The sequence below is a fragment of the Mixophyes fleayi genome, chromosome 7, assembly GCF_038048845.1.
Source record: "Mixophyes fleayi isolate aMixFle1 chromosome 7, aMixFle1.hap1, whole genome shotgun sequence".
In the NCBI taxonomy this organism is placed as follows: Eukaryota; Metazoa; Chordata; class Amphibia; order Anura; family Limnodynastidae; genus Mixophyes; species Mixophyes fleayi.
This window is the reverse complement of record NC_134408.1, coordinates 1,134,174-1,161,091: the sequence shown is the minus strand read 5'-3', so window position 1 is coordinate 1,161,091 and position 26,918 is coordinate 1,134,174. Positions and strand designations below refer to the sequence as shown.

The window sequence follows — 26,918 nt, the reverse complement described above, 5'->3', positions numbered from 1 at the left end:
ACTCTAACCGCAGTAGGAGGGGCTTCTGCTGCCACCAGTAGGCTCCTTCACCGGCACCTAGATCCGCGTCCTTCTGGGTATCTCTCACTACTAGTGTACCCCATCACTGGGCACCTGGGCTGGTACCCCTGATCCCTTCCTATAGATCAGGGAGCTGTGGATGGACCCCCCCTGACCTATTACACTGACCAGAGCTGCAGGTAGCGGGCAGAGCGGTGGTACTGGATGCTGGGTCCAAACCTCAGAAACTGATGGATTAGATTGGTTTAATCTACAGGTCACAGGAATTACAGCAGGTAAGTAGTCGTCAGAGCAGGATCTTGAAGCAGTGATGTTTATTAGCTCCAGTGTCCTAATGACCAGAAGGTACATGTAACACTCCTATAGGTTGGTGTCTTTAGATTGTAGTGCGGATCGTACCTGGTCTCCGAATGCTCTTTGAACCACGACACAGCAGTGGGACAGAGATCCCTCGGGTCACCAATACAAGTAGGACACCAAAAATTAAGTAACATCAAATTTATTATTCAGAAGCATTAAATATATTACTAAAATGTTTTTTGGGGGACAAATAATGATTAACAACAAATACCATATAATTACAATTTTCTATTTATAAGCAATGCTACTCACAGATATTTTACTCTTAAATCTAAATCAATATTCACTTCCTGTGTGTGTTTTGGCAGCAGTGATGGAAATAGCACAGCAGTTGAAACACATTTTTACATTTCTACATACAACATATCAGATAAAATAATTACTATTTTCCTTTCTCTATGAACAATCAATAGTCTTTGTGGTAATGAGCCAATATGGATGTCAACCACAAGATGGAGGATGTCTCTGAAATGACAATCACAAGATGGAGGATGTCTGATGCAACAAGCAAAATATTTAGGATGTCTCTAGGGTGACAATCACAAGATGGAGGATGTCCCTGATGAGACCTCCACAAGATGGAGGATGTCCCTGAGGTAACAGTTGGTTACAGTTATAATGGAGGTTCTGTGTGACTGATTTAAGAGTCTCTGTCACCGGACACATCACTCTTATCTGGTGATTAAACATAATTATTAGCCAAATTTTGAGTACATTTCTTATAGACTGGGAGGAATGATTAATACTGATATTCTGATAAATATGTGAAACTATTTGTTGTTTTCCTGTCAGAGTAATTGTCACTTGTAAACAGGTAAATATATCTCACTGTGCTCACTGCTGCCATTTTGTGTCAGTTCTCCTGCTCACTGCTGCCCCTCTGTCAGTTCTCCTGCTCACTGCTGCCCCTCTGTCAGTTCTCCTGCTCACTGCTGCCCCTCTGTCAGTTCTTTTGCTCACTGCTGCCCCTCTGTTCTCCTGCTCACTGCTGCCCCTCTGTTCTCCTGCTCACTGCTGCCCCTCTGTCAGTTCTCCTGCTCACTGCTGCCCCTCTGTCAGTTCTCCTGCTCACTGCTGCCCTTTCTGTCAGTTCTCCTGCTCACTGCTGCCCCTCTGTCAGTTCTCCTGCTCACTGCTGCCCTTCTGTCAGTTCTCCTGCTCACTGCTGCCCCTCTGTCAGTTCTCCTGCTCACTGCTGCCCCTCTGTCAGTTCTTTTGCTCACTGCTGCCCCTCTGTTCTCCTGCTCACTGCTGCCCCTCTGTCAGTTCTCCTGCTCACTGCTGCCCCTCTGTCAGTTCTCCTGCTCACTGCTGCCCTTTCTGTCAGTTCTCCTGCTCACTGCTGCCCTTTCTGTCAGTTCTCCTGCTCACTGCTGCCCTTTCTGTCAGTTCTCCTGCTCACTGCTGCCCTTTCTGTCAGTTCTCCTGCTCACTGCTGCCCTTTCTGTCAGTTCTCTTGCTCACTGCTGCCCTTTCTGTCAGTTCTCCTGCTCACTGCTGCCCCTCTGTCAGTTCTCCTGCTCACTGCTGCCCTTTCTGTCAGTTCTCCTGCTCACTGCTGCCTCTGTCAGTTCTCCTGGTCACTGCTCCTCTGTCAGTTCTCCTGCTCACTGCTGCCCTTTCTGTCAGTTCTCCTGCTCACTGCTGCCCCTCTGTCAGTTCTCCTGCTCACTGCTGCCTCTGTCAGTTCTCCTGCTCACTGCTGCCCCTCTGTCAGTTCTCCTGCTCACTGATGCCCTTTCTGTCAGTTCTCCTGCTCACTGCTGCCCTTTCTGTCAGTTCTCCTGCTCACTGCTGCCCCTCTGTCAGTTCTCCTGCTCACTGCTGCCCTTTCTGTCAGTTCTCCTGCTCACTGCTGCCCTTTCTGTCAGTTCTCCTGCTCACTGCTGCCCTTTCTGTCAGTTCTCCTGCTCACTGCTCCTCTGTCAGTTCTCCTGCTCACTGCTGCCCTTTCTGTCAGTTCTCCTGCTCACTGCTGCCCTTTCTGTCAGTTCTCCTGCTCACTGCTCCTCTGTCAGTTCTCCTGCTCACTGCTGCCCCTCTCACTACTGCTGCTGCTCTGTCAGTTCTCCTGCTCCTCTGTTCCCCTGTCAGTTCTCCTGGTCACTGCTTCTCTGTCCCTCTATCAGTCTCATGGTCACTACTTCACTACTGCTCCTCTGTCAGTTCTCCTGGTCACTGCTGCCTCTGTCAGTTCTCCTGGTCACTGCTGCCTCTGTCAGTTCTCCTGGTCACTGCTCCTCTGTCAGTTCTCCTGCTCACTGCTGCCCCTCTGTCAGTTCTCCTGGTCACTGCTCCTCTGTCAGTTCTCCTGGTCACTGCTGCCTCTGTCAGTTCTCCTGGTCACTGCTCCTCTGTCAGTTCTCCTGGTCACTGCTCCTCTGTCAGTTCTCCTGGTCACTGCTCCTCTGTCAGTTCTCCTGGTCACTGCTGCCTCTGTCAGTTCTCCTGGTCACTGCTGCCTCTGTCAGTTATCCTGGTCACTGCTCCTCTGTCAGTTCTCCTGCTCACTGCTGCTATCACTTCAGTTCATTAGCTCCTCTGACCAATCCAGGTGCTTCATGCCGCCTGCACATAAATCAGCCTGGTGGAGTTCAACACCTTTTTACATTGCTACTAGCGGCACCACTATGTCTGAGGTTTATAAGGACGTGTACAGTGTATGTCAAGGGGGTAATGTGCACATGACGTTAAATACTAAGCGGTACATGGGGAAATCCTACATACAAGGGCACCCGCATTTTACATGACATGGCATTGATAAAGCATGTAAGTGCCATAGTTACAGACACACATTTGTATGCCCATGTGAAACGGCCTCTGATTGGTTCTCTGGGCACTGGAAAGTGGGAACAAGGGCTCCCCCAGAGGCTGCTTCCAGAATTTACTGGTGAAACAATGCATGATGGGGGAGTTCCGTTCAATTCCCTGCTACCAAACAAGATAATGAAAATTACCCCCCCTAACCCTCTCATGCTAAAGAAAAGAACTTTACATTCCCATATTATTCCCCTCACAAATGCACTACTGCCCTCCTGCAAATCTGCCTTCCTCAAAATTACTGCCCCCCCCCCATAATTATATCTTCCCTCTGTAATTCTGCACTGCTGCCCTCAGCAATGCAATACTGCCCTGCACCCCCTCTGTAGTACTACCCCCCAACCACTGCCCCCCCCCCCCCTCTGCACTACTACCCCCAACCACTGGCCCCTTCTGTACTACTGCCCCCAAACACTGCCCCCCTTCTGTACCACTACCCCCAACCACTGCCCACCCTCTGTAGTACTATCCACTGCCCCCTCTACTACTGCCCTCCTTGTAATTCTGCCACCATAGTCCCGGGCCTGCATGGTCCTTCTATAAATCCCGGCCCGGATAGCATCAGTTGTATAGTTTCTGGATTGTACCCTGTTCCTTCTCACCAATCACATACAATGATACAGACTTAGAAACATTTCAAAATAGGTCTATATTTATATACATAACGGATCCATGGCAGTATATACACATTATATAACGCTACAGAATTATACAGTTATAAAATCATTCAGTCTTGGAGAGAGCTAACACATGGCACCTGCCCCTCCCACAGACGGGTGATATGAGAACAGAGGTCCGCCCTTCCCACCGCAGGGTGACACAGAAGGAAGCTATGAGATATGAAGTCTGCCCCTCCCACAGAAGGGTGATATGAGAACAGAAATCTACCCCTCCCATCACAGGGCGACACAGAAGAAAGCTATGAGATATGGAGTCTGCCCCTCCCACTGCAGGGTGCCATAAAAGCGTGATATGAAATTCTGCTATACAACCCATGGGGTATAATAGGTAAATATGAACTATATCTCCGACTGGGTGTAATAGAGGAGAGAGATACGTAGGCCTTGGGATCTACGTGCCTCACACATGTCATAGAATACAGCACTGTGACTATGAAGTCTTTCTATCACCCATTGGGCGTCATAGATTGGAAGAGGTATCTCGCTCTGGGTGTCATAGACAAAGAGATCTGTGGGTCATGGAGACATGATGGAGTCATTAAGTTGTCGGGGTCCTTAGAAGAATGACCAAGTGATGTCATTATCGTGTTTCTTATGCCTTTGTCAGATGTTCTTGAAGAATGAGAGGATCCCACTGCCGGTGTCACGTGTACGTCTTGTATTCTCTCTTCTGGTGGGACTGGCTGGAGATGACTCGGATGTTCTCTGTGTCTCCTGCTCCCTCTGGGACTTCAGCTGCTGATTGATCACAATCTGCATGTCATCCTGTGAGGAGAAGAGTGACAACAGATAAACCTGGTGGGACTGGTTCTCTTAGTCTCCTCAGATATAAGGCAGTCTCGGCCACTCCAGCCCATTATCCCCATCCACTCACCTGCCAAGCCTCTAGCTCCTGGCTCAGTAACACCTTTTGTTCAACCGCACTCAGTAGCTGCCGACTCATGGAATCTTTCTCCAGGCGACACTTTGCCAACTCCAACTCCAGCTCTCCTTTCCTGCAGAGACAATATATACCTAGATCATTCAGTTCCACCAATTGTATCGTCCTGGATTGACAATGTCCATGGATAGCTGACTCCATCATTAATAAAATACTAGGAGATCTCTTTACACCAGTAAACCACTGGTTACCAAAACCATCCTAACCCAGGTCCATCAACCATCCAGATATACATAACCCCTGTCCAGTAATTCTAATCTTATAGTTTATATATTACTCCACACTCCAAATGTCATAGAGGACTTCACGCGTTGCTGGTCATCCAGTCCTACATAGCCCTGCTCTATGAGTCATTCAGTCATTGCTGCATTCATATTTTGTGTCCACCTAGGTCACTTTTTCTATGCTGTCCCATATACCCCTACACCACCTTAGGTCTTCATGGTTCTGTGGCTGCCTGGATTACCTATGTAACACTATAGTAGTGTCCCAATATCCTAATTCTCACCAGTCATCCTGTGCTACAGAGCCACATACCGCCAGTCATCCACCCTACAGAGCCACATACCGCCAGTCATCCTGTGCTACAGAGCCACATACCGCCAGTCATCCTGTGCTACAGAGCCACATACCTCCAGTCATCCTGTGCTACAGAGCCACATACCTCCAGTCATCCTGTGCTACAGAGCCACATACCGCCAGTCATCCACCCTACAGAGCCACATACCTCCAGTCATCCGACCCTACAGAGCCACATACCTCCAGTCATCCGACCCTACAGAGCCACATACCGCCAGTCATCCACCCTACAGAGCCACATACCGCCAGTCATCCACCCTACAGAGCCACATACCTCCAGTCATCCTGTGCTACAGAGCCACATACCGCCAGTCATCCACCCTACAGAGCCACATACCGCCAGTCATCCTGTGCTACAGAGCCACATACCGCCAGTCATCCGACCCTACAGAGCCACATACCTCCAGTCATCCACCCTACAGAGCCACATACCGCCAGTCATCCACACTACAGAGCCACATACCTCCAGTCATCCACCCTACAGAGCCACATACCGCCAGTCATCCACACTACAGAGCCACATACCTCCAGTCATCCACCCTACAGAGCCACATACCGCCAGTCATCCTGTGCTACAGAGCCACATACCGCCAGTCATCCGACCCTACAGAGCCACATACCTCCAGTCATCCACCCTACAGAGCCACATACCGCCAGTCATCCGACCCTACAGAGCCACATACCTCCAGTCATCCACCCTACAGAGCCACATACCGCCAGTCATCCACACTACAGAGCCACATACCTCCAGTCATCCACCCTACAGAGCCACATACCGCCAGTCATCCTGTGCTACAGAGCCACATACCTCCAGTCATCCACCCTACAGAGCCACATACCGCCAGTCATCCACCCTACAGAGCCACATACCGCCAGTCATCCACCCTACAGAGCCACATACCGCCAGTCATCCACCCTACAGAGCCACATACCTCCAGTCATCCGACCCTACAGAGCCACATACCGCCAGTCATCCACCCTACAGAGCCACATACCTCGTCATCCTGTGCTACAGAGCCACATACCTCGTCATCCTGTGCTACAGAGCCACATACCGCCAGTCATCCTGTGCTACAGAGCCACATACCGCCAGTCATCCACCCTACAGAGCCACATACCGCCAGTCATCCACCCTACAGAGCCACATACCTCCAGTCATCCGACCCTACAGAGCCACATACCGCCAGTCATCCGACCCTACAGAGCCACATACCGCCAGTCATCCACCCTACAGAGCCACATACCGCCAGTCATCCACCCTACAGAGCCACATACCGCCAGTCATCCACCCTACAGAGCCACATACCACCAGTCATCCTGTGCTACAGAGCCACATACCTCGTCATCCTGTGCTACAGAGCCACATACCGCCAGTCATCCGACCCTACAGAGCCACATACCGCCAGTCATCCGACCCTACAGAGCCACATACCGCCAGTCATCCGACCCTACAGAGCCACATACCGCCAGTCATCCGACCCTACAGAGCCACATACCGCCAGTCATCCGACCCTACAGAGCCACATACCGCCAGTCATCCACCCTACAGAGCCACATACCGCCAGTCATCCACCCTACAGAGCCACATACCGCCAGTCATCCTGTGCTACAGAGCCACATACCGCCAGTCATCCTGTGCTACAGAGCCACATACCTCCAGTCATCCGACCCTACAGAGCCACATACCGCCAGTCATCCACCCTACAGAGCCACATACCTCCAGTCATCCTGTGCTACAGAGCCACATACCGCCAGTCATCCGACCCTACAGAGCCACATACCTCCAGTCATCCACCCTACAGAGCCACATACCGCCAGTCATCCGGTCCTACAGAGCCACATACCTCCAGTCATCCGACCCTACAGAGCCACATACCGCCAGTCATCCACCCTACAGAGCCACATACCGCCAGTCATCCTGTGCTACAGAGCCACATACCGCCACTCATCCTGTGCTACAGAGCCACATACCTCCAGTCATCCGACCCTACAGAGCCACATACCTCCAGTCATCCACCCTACAGAGCCACATACCGCCAGTCATCCACCCTACAGAGCCACATACCGCCAGTCATCCGACCCTACAGAGCCACATACCGCCAGTCATCCGACCCTACAGAGCCACATACCTCCAGTCATCCGACCCTACAGAGCCACATACCGCCAGTCATCCACCCTACAGAGCCACATACCGCCAGTCATCCCCCCTACAGAGCCACATACCGCCAGTCATCCACCCTACAGAGCCACATACCTCCAGTCATCCACCCTACAGAGCCACATACCTCCAGTCATCCGACCCTACAGAGCCACATACCGCCAGTCATCCACCCTACAGAGCCACATACCGCCAGTCATCCTGTGCTACAGAGCCACATACCTCCAGTCATCCACCCTACAGAGCCACATACCGCCAGTCATCCTGTGCTACAGAGCCACATACCGCCAGTCATCCTGTGCTACAGAGCCACATACCTCCAGTCATCCGACCCTACAGAGCCACATACCTCCAGTCATCCGACCCTACAGAGCCACATACCGCCAGTCATCCTGTGCTACAGAGCCACATACCGCCAGTCATCCTGTGCTACAGAGCCACATACCTCCAGTCATCCACCCTACAGAGCCACATACCTCCAGTCATCCGACCCTACAGAGCCACATACCGCCAGTCATCCACCCTACAGAGCCACATACCGCCAGTCATCCTGTGCTACAGAGCCACATACCTCCAGTCATCCGACCCTACGGAGCCACATACCTCCAGTCATCCACCCTACAGAGCCACATACCGCCAGTCATCCTGTGCTACAGAGCCACATACCGCCAGTCATCCACCCTACAGAGCCACATACCGCCAGTCATCCACCCTACAGAGCCACATACCTCCAGTCATCCTGTGCTACAGAGCCACATACCACCAGTCATCCTGTGCTACAGAGCCACATACCACCAGTCATCCTGTGCTACAGAGCCACATACCGCCAGTCATCCGACCCTACAGAGCCACATACCGCCAGTCATCCTGTGCTACAGAGCCACATACCGCCAGTCATCCTGTGCTACAGAGCCACATACCGCCAGTCATCCTGTGCTACAGAGCCACATACCGCCAGTCATCCACCCTACAGAGCCACATACCTCCAGTCATCCTGTGCTACAGAGCCACATACCTCCAGTCATCCGACCCTACAGAGCCACATACCACCAGTCATCCTGTGCTACAGAGCCACATACCTCCAGTCATCCTGTGCTACAGAGCCACATACCTCCAGTCATCCTGTGCTACAGAGCCACATACCGCCAGTCATCCGACCCTACAGAGCCACATACCACCAGTCATCCACCCTACAGAGCCACATACCGCCAGTCATCCACCCTACAGAGCCACATACCGCCAGTCATCCACCCTACAGAGCCACATACCGCCAGTCATCCACCCTACAGAGCCACATACCGCCAGTCATCCTGTGCTACAGAGCCACATACCGCCAGTCATCCGACCCTACAGAGCCACATACCTCCAGTCATCCGACCCTACAGAGCCACATACCTCCAGTCATCCTGTGCTACAGAGCCACATACCGCCAGTCATCCACCCTACAGAGCCACATACCGCCAGTCATCCACCCTACAGAGCCACATACCACCAGTCATCCTGTGCTACAGAGCCACATACCTCCAGTCATCCACCCTACAGAGCCACATACCGCCAGTCATCCTGTGCTACAGAGCCACATACCTCCAGTCATCCTGTGCTACAGAGCCACATACCGCCAGTCATACACCCTACAGAGCCACATACCTCCAGTCATCCGACCCTACAGAGCCACATACCGCCAGTCATCCACCCTACAGAGCCACATACCGCCAGTCATCCGACCCTACAGAGCCACATACCGCCAGTCATCCTGTGCTACAGAGCCACATACCGCCAGTCATCCGACCCTACAGAGCCACATACCACCAGTCATCCTGTGCTACAGAGCCACATACCGCCAGTCATCCGACCCTACAGAGCCACATACCACCAGTCATCCTGTGCTACAGAGCCACATACCGCCAGTCATCCGACCCTACAGAGCCACATACCGCCAGTCATCCTGTGCTACAGAGCCACATACCGCCAGTCATCCTGTGCTACAGAGCCACATACCGCCAGTCATCCTGTGCTACAGAGCCACATACCTCCAGTCATCCACCCTACAGAGCCACATACCGCCAGTCATCCGACCCTACAGAGCCACATACCGCCAGTCATCCGACCCTACAGAGCCACATACCGCCAGTCATCCTGTGCTACAGAGCCACATACCGCCAGTCATCCTGTGCTACAGAGCCACATACCGCCAGTCATCCACCCTACAGAGCCACATACCGCCAGTCATCCACCCTACAGAGCCACATACCGCCAGTCATCCACCCTACAGAGCCACATACCGCCAGTCATCCGACCCTACAGAGCCACATACCGCCAGTCATCCGGTCCTACAGAGCCACATACCGCCAGTCATCCTGTGCTACAGAGCCACATACCTCCAGTCATCCTGTGCTACAGAGCCACATACCGCCAGTCATCCGACCCTACAGAGCCACATACCTCCAGTCATCCACCCTACAGAGCCACATACCGCCAGTCATCCACCCTACAGAGCCACATACCTCCAGTCATCCACCCTACAGAGCCACATACCGCCAGTCATCCTGTGCTACAGAGCCACATACCGCCAGTCATCCTGTGCTACAGAGCCACATACCGCCAGTCATCCACCCTACAGAGCCACATACCTCCAGTCATCCACCCTACAGAGCCACATACCGCCAGTCATCCACCCTACAGAGCCACATACCTCCAGTCATCCACCCTACAGAGCCACATACCGCCAGTCATCCTGTGCTACAGAGCCACATACCGCCAGTCATCCACCCTACAGAGCCACATACCGCCAGTCATCCACCCTACAGAGCCACATACCTCCAGTCATCCACCCTACAGAGCCACATACCTCCAGTCATCCACCCTACAGAGCCACATACCTCCAGTCATCCACCCTACAGAGCCACATACCGCCAGTCATCCGACCCTACAGAGCCACATACCTCCAGTCATCCACCCTACAGAGCCACATACCGCCAGTCATCCACCCTACAGAGCCACATACCTCCAGTCATCCACCCTACAGAGCCACATACCGCCAGTCATCCTGTGCTACAGAGCCACATACCGCCAGTCATCCTGTGCTACAGAGCCACATACCGCCAGTCATCCGACCCTACAGAGCCACATACCGCCAGTCATCCTGTGCTACAGAGCCACATACCGCCAGTCATCCTGTGCTACAGAGCCACATATCTCCAGTCATCCGACCCTACAGAGCCACATACCGCCAGTCATCCGACCCTACAGAGCCACATACCTCCAGTCATCCACCCTACAGAGCCACATACCGCCAGTCATCCTGTGCTACAGAGCCACATACCTCCAGTCATCCACCCTACAGAGCCACATACCTCCAGTGATCCACCCTACAGAGCCACATACCTCCAGTCATCCACCCTACAGAGCCACATACCGCCAGTCATCCTGTGCTACAGAGCCACATACCGCCAGTCATCCTGTGCTACAGAGCCACATATCTCCAGTCATCCGACCCTACAGAGCCACATACCGCCAGTCATCCGACCCTACAGAGCCACATACCGCCAGTCATCCGACCCTACAGAGCCACATACCGCCAGTCATCCACCCTACAGAGCCACATACCTCCAGTCATCCACCCTACAGAGCCACATACCTCCAGTGATCCACCCTACAGAGCCACATACCTCCAGTCATCCTGTGCTACAGAGCCACATACCGCCAGTCATCCGACCCTACAGAGCCACATACCGCCAGTCATCCGGTCCTACAGAGCCACATACCGCCAGTCATCCGGTCCTACAGAGCCACATACCGCCAGTCATCCTGTGCTACAGAGCCACATACCTCCAGTCATCCGACCCTACAGAGCCACATACCGCCAGTCATCCGACCCTACAGAGCCACATACCTCCAGTCATCCTGTGCTACAGAGCCACATACCTCCAGTCATCCACCCTACAGAGCCACATACCTCCAGTCATCCACCCTACAGAGCCACATACCGCCAGTCATCCACCCTACAGAGCCACATACCTCCAGTCATCCACCCTACAGAGCCACATACCGCCAGTCATCCGACCCTACAGAGCCACATACCGCCAGTCATCCTGTGCTACAGAGCCACATACCGCCAGTCATCCGACCCTACAGAGCCACATACCGCCAGTCATCCTGTGCTACAGAGCCACATACCGCCAGTCATCCTGTGCTACAGAGCCACATACCTCCAGTCATCCTGTGCTACAGAGCCACATACCGCCAGTCATCCACCCTACAGAGCCACATACCTCCAGTCATCCTGTGCTACAGAGCCACATACCGCCAGTCATCCACCCTACAGAGCCACATACCGCCAGTCATCCTGTGCTACAGAGCCACATACCGCCAGTCATCCACCCTACAGAGCCACATACCTCCAGTCATCCACCCTACAGAGCCACATACCGCCAGTCATCCGACCCTACAGAGCCACATACCTCCAGTCATCCGACCCTACAGAGCCACATACCTCCAGTCATCCGACCCTACAGAGCCACATACCGCCAGTCATCCGACCCTACAGAGCCACATACCTCCAGTCATCCTGTGCTACAGAGCCACATACCTCCAGTCATCCGACCCTACAGAGCCACATACCTCCAGTCATCCGACCCTACAGAGCCACATACCGCCAGTCATCCGACCCTACAGAGCCACATACCTCCAGTCATCCTGTGCTACAGAGCCACATACCTCCAGTCATCCACCCTACAGAGCCACATACCTCCAGTCATCCACCCTACAGAGCCACATACCGCCAGTCATCCACCCTACAGAGCCACATACCTCCAGTCATCCACCCTACAGAGCCACATACCGCCAGTCATCCGACCCTACAGAGCCACATACCGCCAGTCATCCTGTGCTACAGAGCCACATACCGCCAGTCATCCGACCCTACAGAGCCACATACCGCCAGTCATCCTGTGCTACAGAGCCACATACCGCCAGTCATCCTGTGCTACAGAGCCACATACCTCCAGTCATCCGACCCTACAGAGCCACATACCTCCAGTCATCCTGTGCTACAGAGCCACATACCTCCAGTCATCCTGTGCTACAGAGCCACATACCTCCAGTCATCCTGTGCTACAGAGCCACATACCGCCAGTCATCCACCCTACAGAGCCACATACCTCCAGTCATCCTGTGCTACAGAGCCACATACCGCCAGTCATCCACCCTACAGAGCCACATACCGCCAGTCATCCTGTGCTACAGAGCCACATACCGCCAGTCATCCACCCTACAGAGCCACATACCTCCAGTCATCCGACCCTACAGAGCCACATACCGCCAGTCATCCTGTGCTACAGAGCCACATACCGCCAGTCATCCACCCTACAGAGCCACATACCTCCAGTCATCCACCCTACAGAGCCACATACCTCCAGTCATCCTGTGCTACAGAGCCACATACCGCCAGTCATCCGACCCTACAGAGCCACATACCGCCAGTCATCCGGTCCTACAGAGCCACATACCGCCAGTCATCCGGTCCTACAGAGCCACATACCGCCAGTCATCCTGTGCTACAGAGCCACATACCTCCAGTCATCCGACCCTACAGAGCCACATACCGCCAGTCATCCGACCCTACAGAGCCACATACCGCCAGTCATCCGACCCTACAGAGCCACATACCTCCAGTCATCCTGTGCTACAGAGCCACATACCGCCAGTCATCCACCCTACAGAGCCACATACCGCCAGTCATCCACCCTACAGAGCCACATACCGCCAGTCATCCACCCTACAGAGCCACATACCGCCAGTCATCCACCCTACAGAGCCACATACCACCAGTCATCCACCCTACAGAGCCACATACCACCAGTCATCCACCCTACAGAGCCACATACCTCCAGTCATCCTGTGCTACAGAGCCACATACCGCCAGTCATCCACCCTACAGAGCCACATACCGCCAGTCATCCACCCTACAGAGCCACATACCGCCAGTCATCCTGTGCTACAGAGCCACATACCTCCAGTCATCCTGTGCTACAGAGCCACATACCTCCAGTCATCCACCCTACAGAGCCACATACCGCCAGTCATCCGACCCTACAGAGCCACATACCTCCAGTCATCCACCCTACAGAGCCACATACCTCCAGTCATCCTGTGCTACAGAGCCACATACCTCCAGTCATCCACCCTACAGAGCCACATACCGCCAGTCATCCACCCTACAGAGCCACATACCGCCAGTCATCCACCCTACAGAGCCACATACCTCCAGTCATCCACCCTACAGAGCCACATACCGCCAGTCATCCTGTGCTACAGAGCCACATACCTCCAGTCATCCACCCTACAGAGCCACATACCCCCAGTCATCCACCCTACAGAGCCACATACCTCGTCATCCTGTGCTACAGAGCCACATACCGCCAGTCATCCTGTGCTACAGAGCCACATACCGCCAGTCATCCGACCCTACAGAGCCACATACCGCCAGTCATCCTGTGCTACAGAGCCACATACCGCCAGTCATCCTGTGCTACAGAGCCACATACCTCCAGTCATCCTGTGCTACAGAGCCACATACCTCCAGTCATCCACCCTACAGAGCCACATACCTCCAGTCATCCACCCTACAGAGCCACATACCGCCAGTCATCCACCCTACAGAGCCACATACCTCCAGTCATCCACCCTACAGAGCCACATACCGCCAGTCATCCGACCCTACAGAGCCACATACCGCCAGTCATCCTGTGCTACAGAGCCACATACCTCCAGTCATCCACCCTACAGAGCCACATACCGCCAGTCATCCTGTGCTACAGAGCCACATACCGCCAGTCATCCACCCTACAGAGCCACATACCGCCAGTCATCCGACCCTACAGAGCCACATACCGCCAGTCATCCTGTGCTACAGAGCCACATACCGCCAGTCATCCTGTGCTACAGAGCCACATACCTCCAGTCATCCGACCCTACAGAGCCACATACCGCCAGTCATCCTGTGCTACAGAGCCACATACCGCCAGTCATCCTGTGCTACAGAGCCACATACCGCCAGTCATCCTGTGCTACAGAGCCACATACCGCCAGTCATCCACCCTACAGAGCCACATACCTCCAGTCATCCACCCTACAGAGCCACATACCTCCAGTCATCCTGTGCTACAGAGCCACATACCGCCAGTCATCCGACCCTACAGAGCCACATACCGCCAGTCATCCGGTCCTACAGAGCCACATACCGCCAGTCATCCGGTCCTACAGAGCCACATACCGCCAGTCATCCTGTGCTACAGAGCCACATACCTCCAGTCATCCGACCCTACAGAGCCACATACCTCCAGTCATCCACCCTACAGAGCCACATACCGCCTGTCATCCTGTGCTACAGAGCCACATACCGCCAGTCATCCTGTGCTACAGAGCCACATACCTCCAGTCATCCTGTGCTACAGAGCCACATACCGCCAGTCATCCGACCCTACAGAGCCACATACCGCCAGTCATCCTGTGCTACAGAGCCACATACCTCCAGTCATCCTGTGCTACAGAGCCACATACCTCCAGTCATCCACCCTACAGAGCCACATACCGCCAGTCATCCGACCCTACAGAGCCACATACCGCCAGTCATCCGACCCTACAGAGCCACATACCGCCAGTCATCCTGTGCTACAGAGCCACATACCGCCTGTCATCCTGTGCTACAGAGCCACATACCTCCAGTCATCCTGTGCTACAGAGCCACATACCTCCAGTCATCCACCCTACAGAGCCACATACCGCCAGTCATCCGACCCTACAGAGCCACATACCTCCAGTCATCCACCCTACAGAGCCACATACCTCCAGTCATCCTGTGCTACAGAGCCACATACCTCCAGTCATCCACCCTACAGAGCCACATACCTCGTCATCCTGTGCTACAGAGCCACATACCGCCAGTCATCCTGTGCTACAGAGCCACATACCTCCAGTCATCCACCCTACAGAGCCACATACCTCCAGTCATCCACCCTACAGAGCCACATGCCGCCAGTCATCCACCCTACAGAGCCACATACCGCCAGTCATCCACCCTACAGAGCCACATACCTCCAGTCATCCACCCTACAGAGCCACATACCGCCAGTCATCCTGTGCTACAGAGCCACATACCTCCAGTCATCCACCCTACAGAGCCACATACCCCCAGTCATCCACCCTACAGAGCCACATACCTCCAGTCATCCTGTGCTACAGAGCCACATACCACCAGTCATCCGACCCTACAGAGCCACATACCGCCAGTCATCCACCCTACAGAGCCACATACCTCGTCATCCTGTGCTACAGAGCCACATACCGCCAGTCATCCTGTGCTACAGAGCCACATACCGCCAGTCATCCGACCCTACAGAGCCACATACCGCCAGTCATCCTGTGCTACAGAGCCACATACCGCCAGTCATCCTGTGCTACAGAGCCACATACCGCCAGTCATCCGACCCTACAGAGCCACATACCGCCAGTCATCCTGTGCTACAGAGCCACATACCTCCAGTCATCCTGTGCTACAGAGCCACATACCGCCAGTCATCCGACCCTACAGAGCCACATACCTCCAGTCATCCACCCTACAGAGCCACATACCTCCAGTCATCCTGTGCTACAGAGCCACATACCTCCAGTCATCCTGTGCTACAGAGCCACATACCGCCAGTCATCCACCCTACAGAGCCACATACCGCCAGTCATCCACCCTACAGAGCCACATACCGCCAGTCATCCACCCTACAGAGCCACATACCGCCAGTCATCCACCCTACAGAGCCACATACCGCCAGTCATCCTGTGCTACAGAGCCACATACTGCCAGTCATCCACCCTACAGAGCCACATACCTCCAGTCATCCACCCTACAGAGCCACATACCTCCAGTCATCCACCCTACAGAGCCACATATCTCCAGTCATCCGACCCTACAGAGCCACATACCGCCAGTCATCCACCCTACAGAGCCACATACCGCCAGTCATCCACCCTACAGAGCCACATACCGCCAGTCATCCACCCTACAGAGCCACATACCTCCAGTCATCCACCCTACAGAGCCACATACCGCCAGTCATCCTGTGCTACAGAGCCACATACCGCCAGTCATCCACCCTACAGAGCCACATACCGCCAGTCATCCTGTGCTACAGAGCCACATACCGCCAGTCATCCACCCTACAGAGCCACATACCGCCAGTCATCCTGTGCTACAGAGCCACATACCGCCAGTCATCCGGTCCTACAGAGCCACATACCGCCAATCATCCATCTTAACATCATCCCACTAAATTACTGAAGGGGATGGAAGTTGGTTGTATTTTGTAGTGATGTTTTTACGGTTTTATCCAACGCATTTTACAAAGTATCTGCAGATTTCCTATTAAGGAGGTCTGAGAACCTTTACATGCACCTGGCGGACATCTATGCTGATAGTACTGTGTCTACTGGTGACTTACTTCATAATTGCATCATCACGGTCAGACACAGCTTGTCTCAGGACGCTATCGAGGTCATTCTGCTCTGAGAAGTCGCGGAGTCTCTGAACTTCCTCTCGCAGGGAGTTTATCTCTATATATTGCAGGGTGACCTGAGGGGGGAGAGGATAAGAAGGATGCGTGTGTGTGTGTGTATATATATATTATATATAGTGTGACTATAGGGATTTAGTGTAACGCTTGTCTGTATATATCTGTGGGTGTTACCTGGTCTTGCAGTTTCCCGACCTCCTCTTCCTTCTCTTGTAGCAGTGCTCTCTCTCTCTCTGTCAGATATGTTGCCAGGTAATCAGTACCAGGAATGCCCGTCATCTGCCCCCCCAACTGGAGAGAGGGGTTTAATGATGCAATCTGGGGTGAGAGTAAGAACACATTTTGTGACAAGTGCTGCGAAATACAATATCCCTGGTAAGAGGTGATGTAAATAATCGATAACAGGGGTGACATACTGTATTCTATATTGGAGGTTAGATATGATAATCTATGTAGGTGGTGAGGTATATTATTATTATTTATTTGTAAGGCGCCACAGATTCCGTAGCGCCGGATACAGAAGCAGGTAACAGATAGATGAGGTAATACATGCAAGTAACACAGATGAGTGTGAGTAATGTTATGGGGACACACACAGAGTGCTGCAAAATACACAACAGGACGTACAAGGGAGTTAGACAGTTTACAGACATGGGATAATGGGTGGAGAGCACCCTGTCCACAAGAGCTTACATTCTAGAGGGAGAGGTGGTGAGAGACAGTAGGACCAACTGGGAAGAGATGGAGATGGAAGAGGAGGTAATGGATAAGATGGTCAGGAGGTGGTAGGATAGGCGAGCTTGAAAAGGTGAGTTAGAGTGAGCATTTGAAGGTTGGGGGAGAGTCGAGTGAGACAGTATAGAGAGTTCCAGAGATTGGGGGCAGCACAGCAGAAGTCTTGGAGGCGACCATGGGAGGAGGTAATGAGAGGTGAATTGAGGTGGAGGTCTGAGACGGAGCGGAGTGGCCAGGTAGGAATGTACCGCGACACAAGGTCAGAGATGTAAGGGGGAGAAGTGTTGGTAAGGGCTTTGTAAGTGAGAGTAAGGAGCTTGAACTGAATTCTGGAACGGATAGGGAGCCAATGAAGGGATTTATGCAGAGGAGAAGTGGAAGAGGTGCGGTGGGAGAGGAAGATGAGCCTAGCCACAGCATTCTGGATGGATTGAGTGAGAAGAAGGTTGTAATAGTTGAGACGATAAAGATAAGTGAATGGACCAGGATTTTGGTTGTTTCCTGAGAGAGAAAGGGATAGATTTTCGTGATGCTACGGCGGAGGAAGTGGCAGGATTTGGTGAGGGACTGGATATGAGTTTATCCTGTCCTTATGGTAAGGGTAACGTAAAAGGAGCCCAAAATAATCACTGGTCAGGTGAAGAGAACTCAGATCAGTTAGTGACCTAAATTAAGACAATTATGAATCATCTCGCTGGTGACCTGAGTTTAGGGGTAATTATTTTATAGGTCACAGGATATTTGGTGACCACCCTTTATCATTATCTCACTGATGACCTGTAATTAGGGACCATATCAGGATCATTATCTCACTGGTAATCTGAGTTTAGGGGACATCTCGATCATTATTTTACTTGTGACCCCAGATTAGGAACATCTCAGAATCCGTATCTCATTGATGACCTGAAATTATGGAACGTGTCCGGATAATATCACTGGTTACCTCATTTTATGACCTCTCTGGATCAGTATCTCAAAGGTCACCTAAAGTTCGGAGTTATCATTTCATGGATGATTTCATTAGGAGACATCTCTTAATCATCTCACTGACAACCTGATATTGGTGATTTGAATCATCTCAATCTGTGATTAGGAGACAATGTGAATTATTACCGCTCTGGTGACCTCAGTTGGATCATTATCTCACTGATTACCTGAAATTACGGGACATCTCTAGATAATATCTGATAGAACTGAAGGTGGGCATTGACGAGTGGAGAGATAGATGGGCATAAGATGCCTCTGTTGTTTTTATGTAAATCATATTAATGTCCAAGATGTAGATTTTATCCAACACATAAGAAAACCTAACTAAAAGCCACTCCAAATTATTTTTATACCATGGGGTATAATTCTTTCTCCTTAGAATCTTACTTCATTTTTTCCCCACAAGATTTTTATAGTGCAGCTTCGACAGATGATTAGGGCTGGAGAAAGTCAGACTGTTCCTCACCTCGTTTTCTTGTCCATCGACTGTCTCTTGCATCTCAGAATGCAGAGAATAGTGACTGTCTTGTAGAGTGTAGTGACTGTCTCTCATCTTTAGCTCATCCTGCAACTCTCTCACTTGGACCTGTAGTGATCGATGACCGTCCCTCAGACACTGCACTTCTGAGAGTACTTCCTGCAACTAATAGAGAGATGGGAGAGCCAGATCATGAGACATCTCCCCTGAGTAATGAACCGCCGGCTATCTGTACAAACCAGAGACAAAACTGCCCAAGGACAGGTATGTGTGTACAGTGAATCAATTGACATTTAGGAGAATATGTCTTATTCACCTAACATTGTAGGAAAGTCCCATGTGCCAACCTTGCCTTCAGCTTTATAAATATGAAAGATACATAGCGGCTACATAAAGTACTCCAATAACTGTAAGTATACTGTTACAGGCTCATACAAGGGTGCAGTGTTTTAGGAGCAGCTACATCACTCATTCACTAAAATGGATTAATCCCAACGCTGACACCAAGTATCAGTTTATACCGCTAAGCTCATGGCTCTGATGCTTGTTACATGAGGAGACGCGTGGGGCTGGATGCAAGAAAGCGCCAACAAACACGATTTCTTATTTTGTTTATTTACTTGACACATAAAAGTAATACAATCCACTCTCATCATTCCAACATGCAGGATATTTGGGGAAAGTTGTTATTAAGAAATGGGTGTTCAAAGACAGGCGGGACTTAGCAGTGACATTGTTTCCACAATTCCCACCTAGACAGATGCACTTTCTAATAGCAGAACGTGTGTACAGAAAATGAGGCACATTTGCGAAAAATGAAATGTACAGTTTTAACTGACTGCAGCTAGTGGATGGTCCTTGCTGAGATTGTCACAGTCTCAGGACATCAGGCTCACTATGTCCTCACACACTGTGACTATAACACATCACTGTCCTCACACACTGTGACTATAACACATCACTGTCCTCACACACTGTGACTATAACACATCGCTGTCCTCACACACTGTGACTATAACACATCGCTGTCCTCACACACTGTGACTATAACACATCACTGTCCTCACACACTGTGACTATAACACATCACTGTCCTCACACTGTGACTATAACACATCACTGTCCTCACACTGTGACTATAACACATCACTGTCCTCACACTGTGACTATAACACATCACTGTCCTCACACTGTGACTATAACACATCACTGTCCTCACACACTGTGACTATAACACATCACTGTCCTCACACACTGTGACTATAACACATCACTGTCCTCACACACTGTGACTATAACACATCAACTGTCCTCACACTGTGACTATAACACATCACTGTCCTCACACTGTGACTATAACACATCACTGTCCTCACACTGTGACTATAACACATCACTGTCCTCACACTGTGACTATAACACATCACTGTCCTCACACACTGTGACTATAACACATCACTGTCCTCACACACTGTGACTATAACACATCACTGTCCTCATACACTGTGACTATAACACATCACTGTCCTCACACTGTGACTATAACACATCACTGTCCTCACACTGTGACTATAACACATCACTGTCCTCACACTGTGACTATAACACATCACTGTCCTCACACACTGTGACTATAACACATCACTGTCCTCACACACTGTGACTATAACACATCACTGTCCTCATACACTGTGACTATAACACATCACTGTCCTCACACTGTGACTATAACACATCACTGTCCTCACACTGTGACTATAACACATCACTGTCCTCACACACTGTGACTATAACACATCACTGTCCTCACACACTGTGACTATAACACATCACTGTCCTCATACACTGTGACTATAACACATCACTGTCCTCACACTGTGACTATAACACATCACTGTCCTCACACTGTGACTATAACACATCACTGTCCTCACACTGTGACTATAACACATCACTGTCCTCATACACTGTGACTATAACACATCACTGTCCTCACACACTGTGACTATAACACATCACTGTCCTCATACACTGTGACTATAACACATCACTGTCCTCACACTGTGACTATAACACATCACTGTCCTCACACTGTGACTATAACACATCACTGTCCTCACACACTGACTATAACACATCACTGTCCTCACACACTGTGACTATAACACATCACTGTCCTCACACACTGTGACTATAACACATCACTGTCCTCACACTGTGACTATAACACATCACTGTCCTCACACACTGTGACTATAACACATCACTGTCCTCACACACTGTGACTATAACACATCACTGTCCTCACACTGTGACTATAACACATCACTGTCCTCACACACTGTGACTATAACACATCACTGTCCTCACACACTGTGACTATAACACATCACTGTCCTCACACTGTGACTATAACACATCGCTGTCCTCACACACTGTGACTATAACACATCACTGTCCTCATACACTGTGACTATAACACATCACTGTCCTCATACACTGTGACTATAACACATCACTGTCCTCACACTGTGACTATAACACATCACTGTCCTCATACACTGTGACTATAACACATCACTGTCCTCATACACTGTGACTATAACACATCACTGTCCTCACACTGTGACTATAACACATCACTGTCCTCACACTGTGACTATAACACATCACTGTCCTCACACACTGTGACTATAACACATCACTGTCCTCACACACTGTGACTATAACACATCACTGTCCTCATACACTGTGACTATAACACATCACTGTCCTCACACTGTGACTATAACACATCACTGTCCTCACACTGTGACTATAACACATCACTGTCCTCACACTGTGACTATAACACATCACTGTCCTCACACACTGTGACTATAACACATCACTGTCCTCACACACTGTGACTATAACACATCACTGTCCTCATACACTGTGACTATAACACATCACTGTCCTCACACTGTGACTATAACACATCACTGTCCTCACACTGTGACTATAACACATCACTGTCCTCACACACTGTGACTATAACACATCACTGTCCTCACACACTGTGACTATAACACATCACTGTCCTCATACACTGTGACTATAACACATCACTGTCCTCACACTGTGACTATAACACATCACTGTCCTCACACTGTGACTATAACACATCACTGTCCTCACACTGTGACTATAACACATCACTGTCCTCATACACTGTGACTATAACACATCACTGTCCTCACACACTGTGACTATAACACATCACTGTCCTCATACACTGTGACTATAACACATCACTGTCCTCACACTGTGACTATAACACATCACTGTCCTCACACTGTGACTATAACACATCACTGTCCTCACACACTGACTATAACACATCACTGTCCTCACACACTGTGACTATAACACATCACTGTCCTCACACACTGTGACTATAACACATCACTGTCCTCACACTGTGACTATAACACATCACTGTCCTCACACACTGTGACTATAACACATCACTGTCCTCACACACTGTGACTATAACACATCACTGTCCTCACACTGTGACTATAACACATCACTGTCCTCACACACTGTGACTATAACACATCACTGTCCTCACACACTGTGACTATAACACATCACTGTCCTCACACTGTGACTATAACACATCGCTGTCCTCACACACTGTGACTATAACACATCACTGTCCTCATACACTGTGACTATAACACATCACTGTCCTCATACACTGTGACTATAACACATCACTGTCCTCACACTGTGACTATAACACATCACTGTCCTCACACTGTGACTATAACACATCACTGTCCTCACACACTGACTATAACACATCACTGTCCTCACACACTGTGACTATAACACATCACTGTCCTCACACACTGTGACTATAACACATCACTGTCCTCACACACTGTGACTATAACACATCACTGTCCTCACACACTGTGACTATAACACATCACTGTCCTCACACACTGTGACTATAACACATCACTGTCCTCACACACTGTGACTATAACACATCACTGTCCTCACACACTGTGACTATAACACATCACTGTCCTCACACTGTGACTATAACACATCACTGTCCTCACACACTGTGACTATAACACATCACTATCCTCACACTGTGACTATAACACATCACTGTCCTCACACTGTGACTATAACACATCACTGTCCTCACACACTGTGACTATAACACATCACTGTCCTCACACTGTGACTATAACACATCACTGTCCTCACACACTGTGACTATAACACATCACTGTCCTCACACTGTGACTATAACACATCACTGTCCTCACACTGTGACTATAACACATCACTGTCCTCACACTGTGACTATAACACATCACTGTCCTCACACACTGTGACTATAACACATCACTGTCCTCACACACTGTGACTATAACACATCACTGTCCTCACACACTGTGACTATAACACATCACTGTCCTCACACTGTGACTATAACACATCACTGTCCTCACACACTGTGACTATAACACATCACTGTCCTCACACACTGTGACTATAACACATCACTGTCCTCACACTGTGACTATAACACATCGCTGTCCTCACACACTGTGACTATAACACATCGCTGTCCTCACACACTGTGACTATAACACATCGCTGTCCTCACACTGTGACTATAACACATCACTGTCCTCACACTGTGACTATAACACATCACTGTCCTCACACACTGTGACTATAACACATCACTGTCCTCACACACTGTGACTATAACACATCACTGTCCTCACACACTGTGACTATAACACATCACTGTCCTCACACACTGTGACTATAACACATCACTGTCCTCACACACTGTGACTATAACACATCACTGTCCTCACACACTGTGACTATAACACATCACTGTCCTCACACACTGTGACTATAACACATCACTGTCCTCACACTGTGACTATAACACATCGCTGTCCTCACACACTGTGACTATAACACATCGCTGTCCTCACACACTGTGACTATAACACATCGCTGTCCTCACACTGTGACTATAACACATCACTGTCCTCACACTGTGACTATAACACATCACTGTCCTCACACACTGTGACTATAACACATCACTGTCCTCACACACTGTGACTATAACACATCACTGTCCTCACACACTGTGACTATAACACATCACTGTCCTCACACACCGCCATGACAGTCTCTATTTCTCACTGTTTCTAGAACGGAGGAAGTCTTATGAAGTCTCCTTTCACATTTGTCTCTTACCCTTGCTTCAGTCTGTCTCTTCTGTATCTCCAGCTGGAGGACTGTCTCTTTCAGGGATAACTCCATATTGTGCGCATTCTCATTTTCCTCTCTGAGTTTTCTTATCTGAACTTCCATGTCTCTCTTCTTATCCAGCAGGAGAGCATTCTGCAGAGCAAACAAGACAGCTGATCGGATGCACTCTCACCTGTCTGACCTCTCACCTGTCTGATCTCTCACCTCACCTGTCTGACCTCTCACCTGTCTGACCTCTCACCTCACCTGTCTGACCTCTCACCTGTCTGACCTCTCACCTGTCTGACCTCTCACCTGTCTGACCTCTCACCTCACCCTGCACTCTCACGTGTCTGACCTCTCACCTGTCTGACCTCTCACCTCACCTGTCTGACCTCTCACCTATCTAACCTCTCACCTCACCCTGCACTCTCACCTGTCTGACCTCTCACCTCACCTGTCTGACCTCTCACCTATCTAACCTCTCACCTCACCCTGCACTCTCACCTGTCTGACATCTCACCTCACCTGTCTGACCTCTCACCTATCTAACCTATCACCTCACCCTGCACTCTCACGTGTCTGACCTCTCACCTGACCTGTCTGACCTCTCACCTATCTAAACTCTCACCTCACCCTGCACTCTCACCTGTATGACCTCTCACCTCACCTGTCTGACCTCTCACCTATCTAACCTCTCACCTCACCCTGCACTCTCACCTGTATGACCTCTCACCTCACCTGTCTGACCTCTCACCTGTCTGACCTCTCACCTCACCCTGCACTCTCACCTGTCTGACCTCTCACCTGTCTGACCTCTCACCTCACCCTGCACTCTCACCTGTCTGACCTCTCACCTCACCTGTCTGACCTCTCACCTATCTAACCTCTCACCTCACCCTGCACTCTCACCTGTCTGACCTCTCACCTCACCTGTCTGACCTCTCACCTATCTAACCTCTCACCTCACCCTGCACTCTCACCTGTCTGACCTCTCACCTATCTAACCTCTCACCTCACCCTGCACTCTCACCTGTCTGACCTCTCACCTGTCTGACCTCTCACCTCACCTGTCTGACCTCTCACCTATCTAACCTCTCACCTCACCCTGCACTCTCACCTGTCTGACATCTCACCTCACCTGTCTGACCTCTCACCTATCTAACCTCTCACCTCACCCTGCACTCTCACGTGTCTGACCTCTCACCTGTCTGACCTCTCACCTCACCTGTCTGACCTCTCACCTATCTAACCTCTCACCTCACCCTGCACTCTCACCTGTATGACCTCTCACCTCACCTGTCTGACCTCTCACCTATCTAACCTCTCACCTCACCCTGCACTCTCACCTGTATGACCTCTCACCTCACCCTGCACTCTCACCTGTCAGACATCTCACCTGTCTGACCTCTCACCTCACCCTGCACTCTCACCTGTCTGACCTCTCACCTCACCTGTCTGACCTCTCACCTCACCCTGCACTCTCACCTGTCTGACCTCTCACCTCACCCTGCACGACCTCTCATCTCACCTGTCTGACCTCTCACCTTACCCTGCACACTCACCTGTCTGACCCTCACCTCACCCTGCACTCTCACCTGTCTGACCTCTCACCTTACCCTGCACACTTACCTGTCTGACCCTCACCTCACCCTGCACTCTCACCTGTCTGACCTCTCACCTGTCTAACCTCTCACCTCACCCTGCACACTCACCTGTATGACCTTTCCTGTCCTCTGTCTCTTCTCCAGCCTCACCTTAGCTCGTTCAGATCTCTCCCACCTAACCTTCCACTCACCTCTGTTACTCCTCACCTCACTCTTTAAACTCTGCAAACAGGGGGCGAATTGTCCTCGATTTAGTGTCAGTTCCCGATTCTCATCTGTTAGAGACTGCAACTGCAGAGTGAGAGACTGCTCCATGTGAGAAGCCTGGAGAGACAGACAGAAATTACACCTGCAGGAGTGATTCAGTGACAAGAACATGACCCCTATTTCTCCTGGTCAGAACACAATATATGGACTACTTAAGAAGCTGGGGACTCAGATGTCCATCTTATCATCATCATCATTTATTTATATAGTGCCAACATATTCCATAGCGCTTTACAATCTTATGTACAATGTCTGAGTCCAGCTAGTAACTAGAGCATCATGTTCATCTCTGGACACCTCACATTCAGAATTATATTGATAAACCGAGGAGAGTCTGGTGGAGGGTGCTGAGTACAGAGGTGATCACATGACGGAGCGTATATGGTGATATATCTCTGAGGACTGCCCGCTCTGTTCCCTGTCCACCTCTGGGT

The 26,918-nt window shown here is 50.7% G+C and overlaps 1 protein-coding gene across 2 annotated transcripts in view; it reads right to left on the bottom strand.

Moving 5' to 3' along the window:
* Positions 1-3,831: 3,831 nt before the first annotated feature.
* BICDL2 (BICD family like cargo adaptor 2) overlaps positions 3,832-26,918 on the bottom strand; it is a 39,161-nt gene continuing 16,074 nt past the window's right edge. For both annotated transcript variants that reach the window (XM_075178749.1, XM_075178750.1), the window contains exons 4-10: positions 26,425-26,541; positions 24,617-24,763; positions 19,310-19,486; positions 17,296-17,439; positions 17,050-17,180; positions 4,756-4,876; positions 3,832-4,646 (exon numbers count right to left, since the gene is read on the bottom strand). In XM_075178749.1, coding sequence (XP_075034850.1) covers positions 4,485-4,646; positions 4,756-4,876; positions 17,050-17,180; positions 17,296-17,439; positions 19,310-19,486; positions 24,617-24,763; positions 26,425-26,541 — 999 coding nt within the window. In that variant the 3' untranslated portion in view covers positions 3,832-4,484. The remainder of the gene's footprint in view (positions 4,647-4,755; positions 4,877-17,049; positions 17,181-17,295; positions 17,440-19,309; positions 19,487-24,616; positions 24,764-26,424; positions 26,542-26,918) is intronic.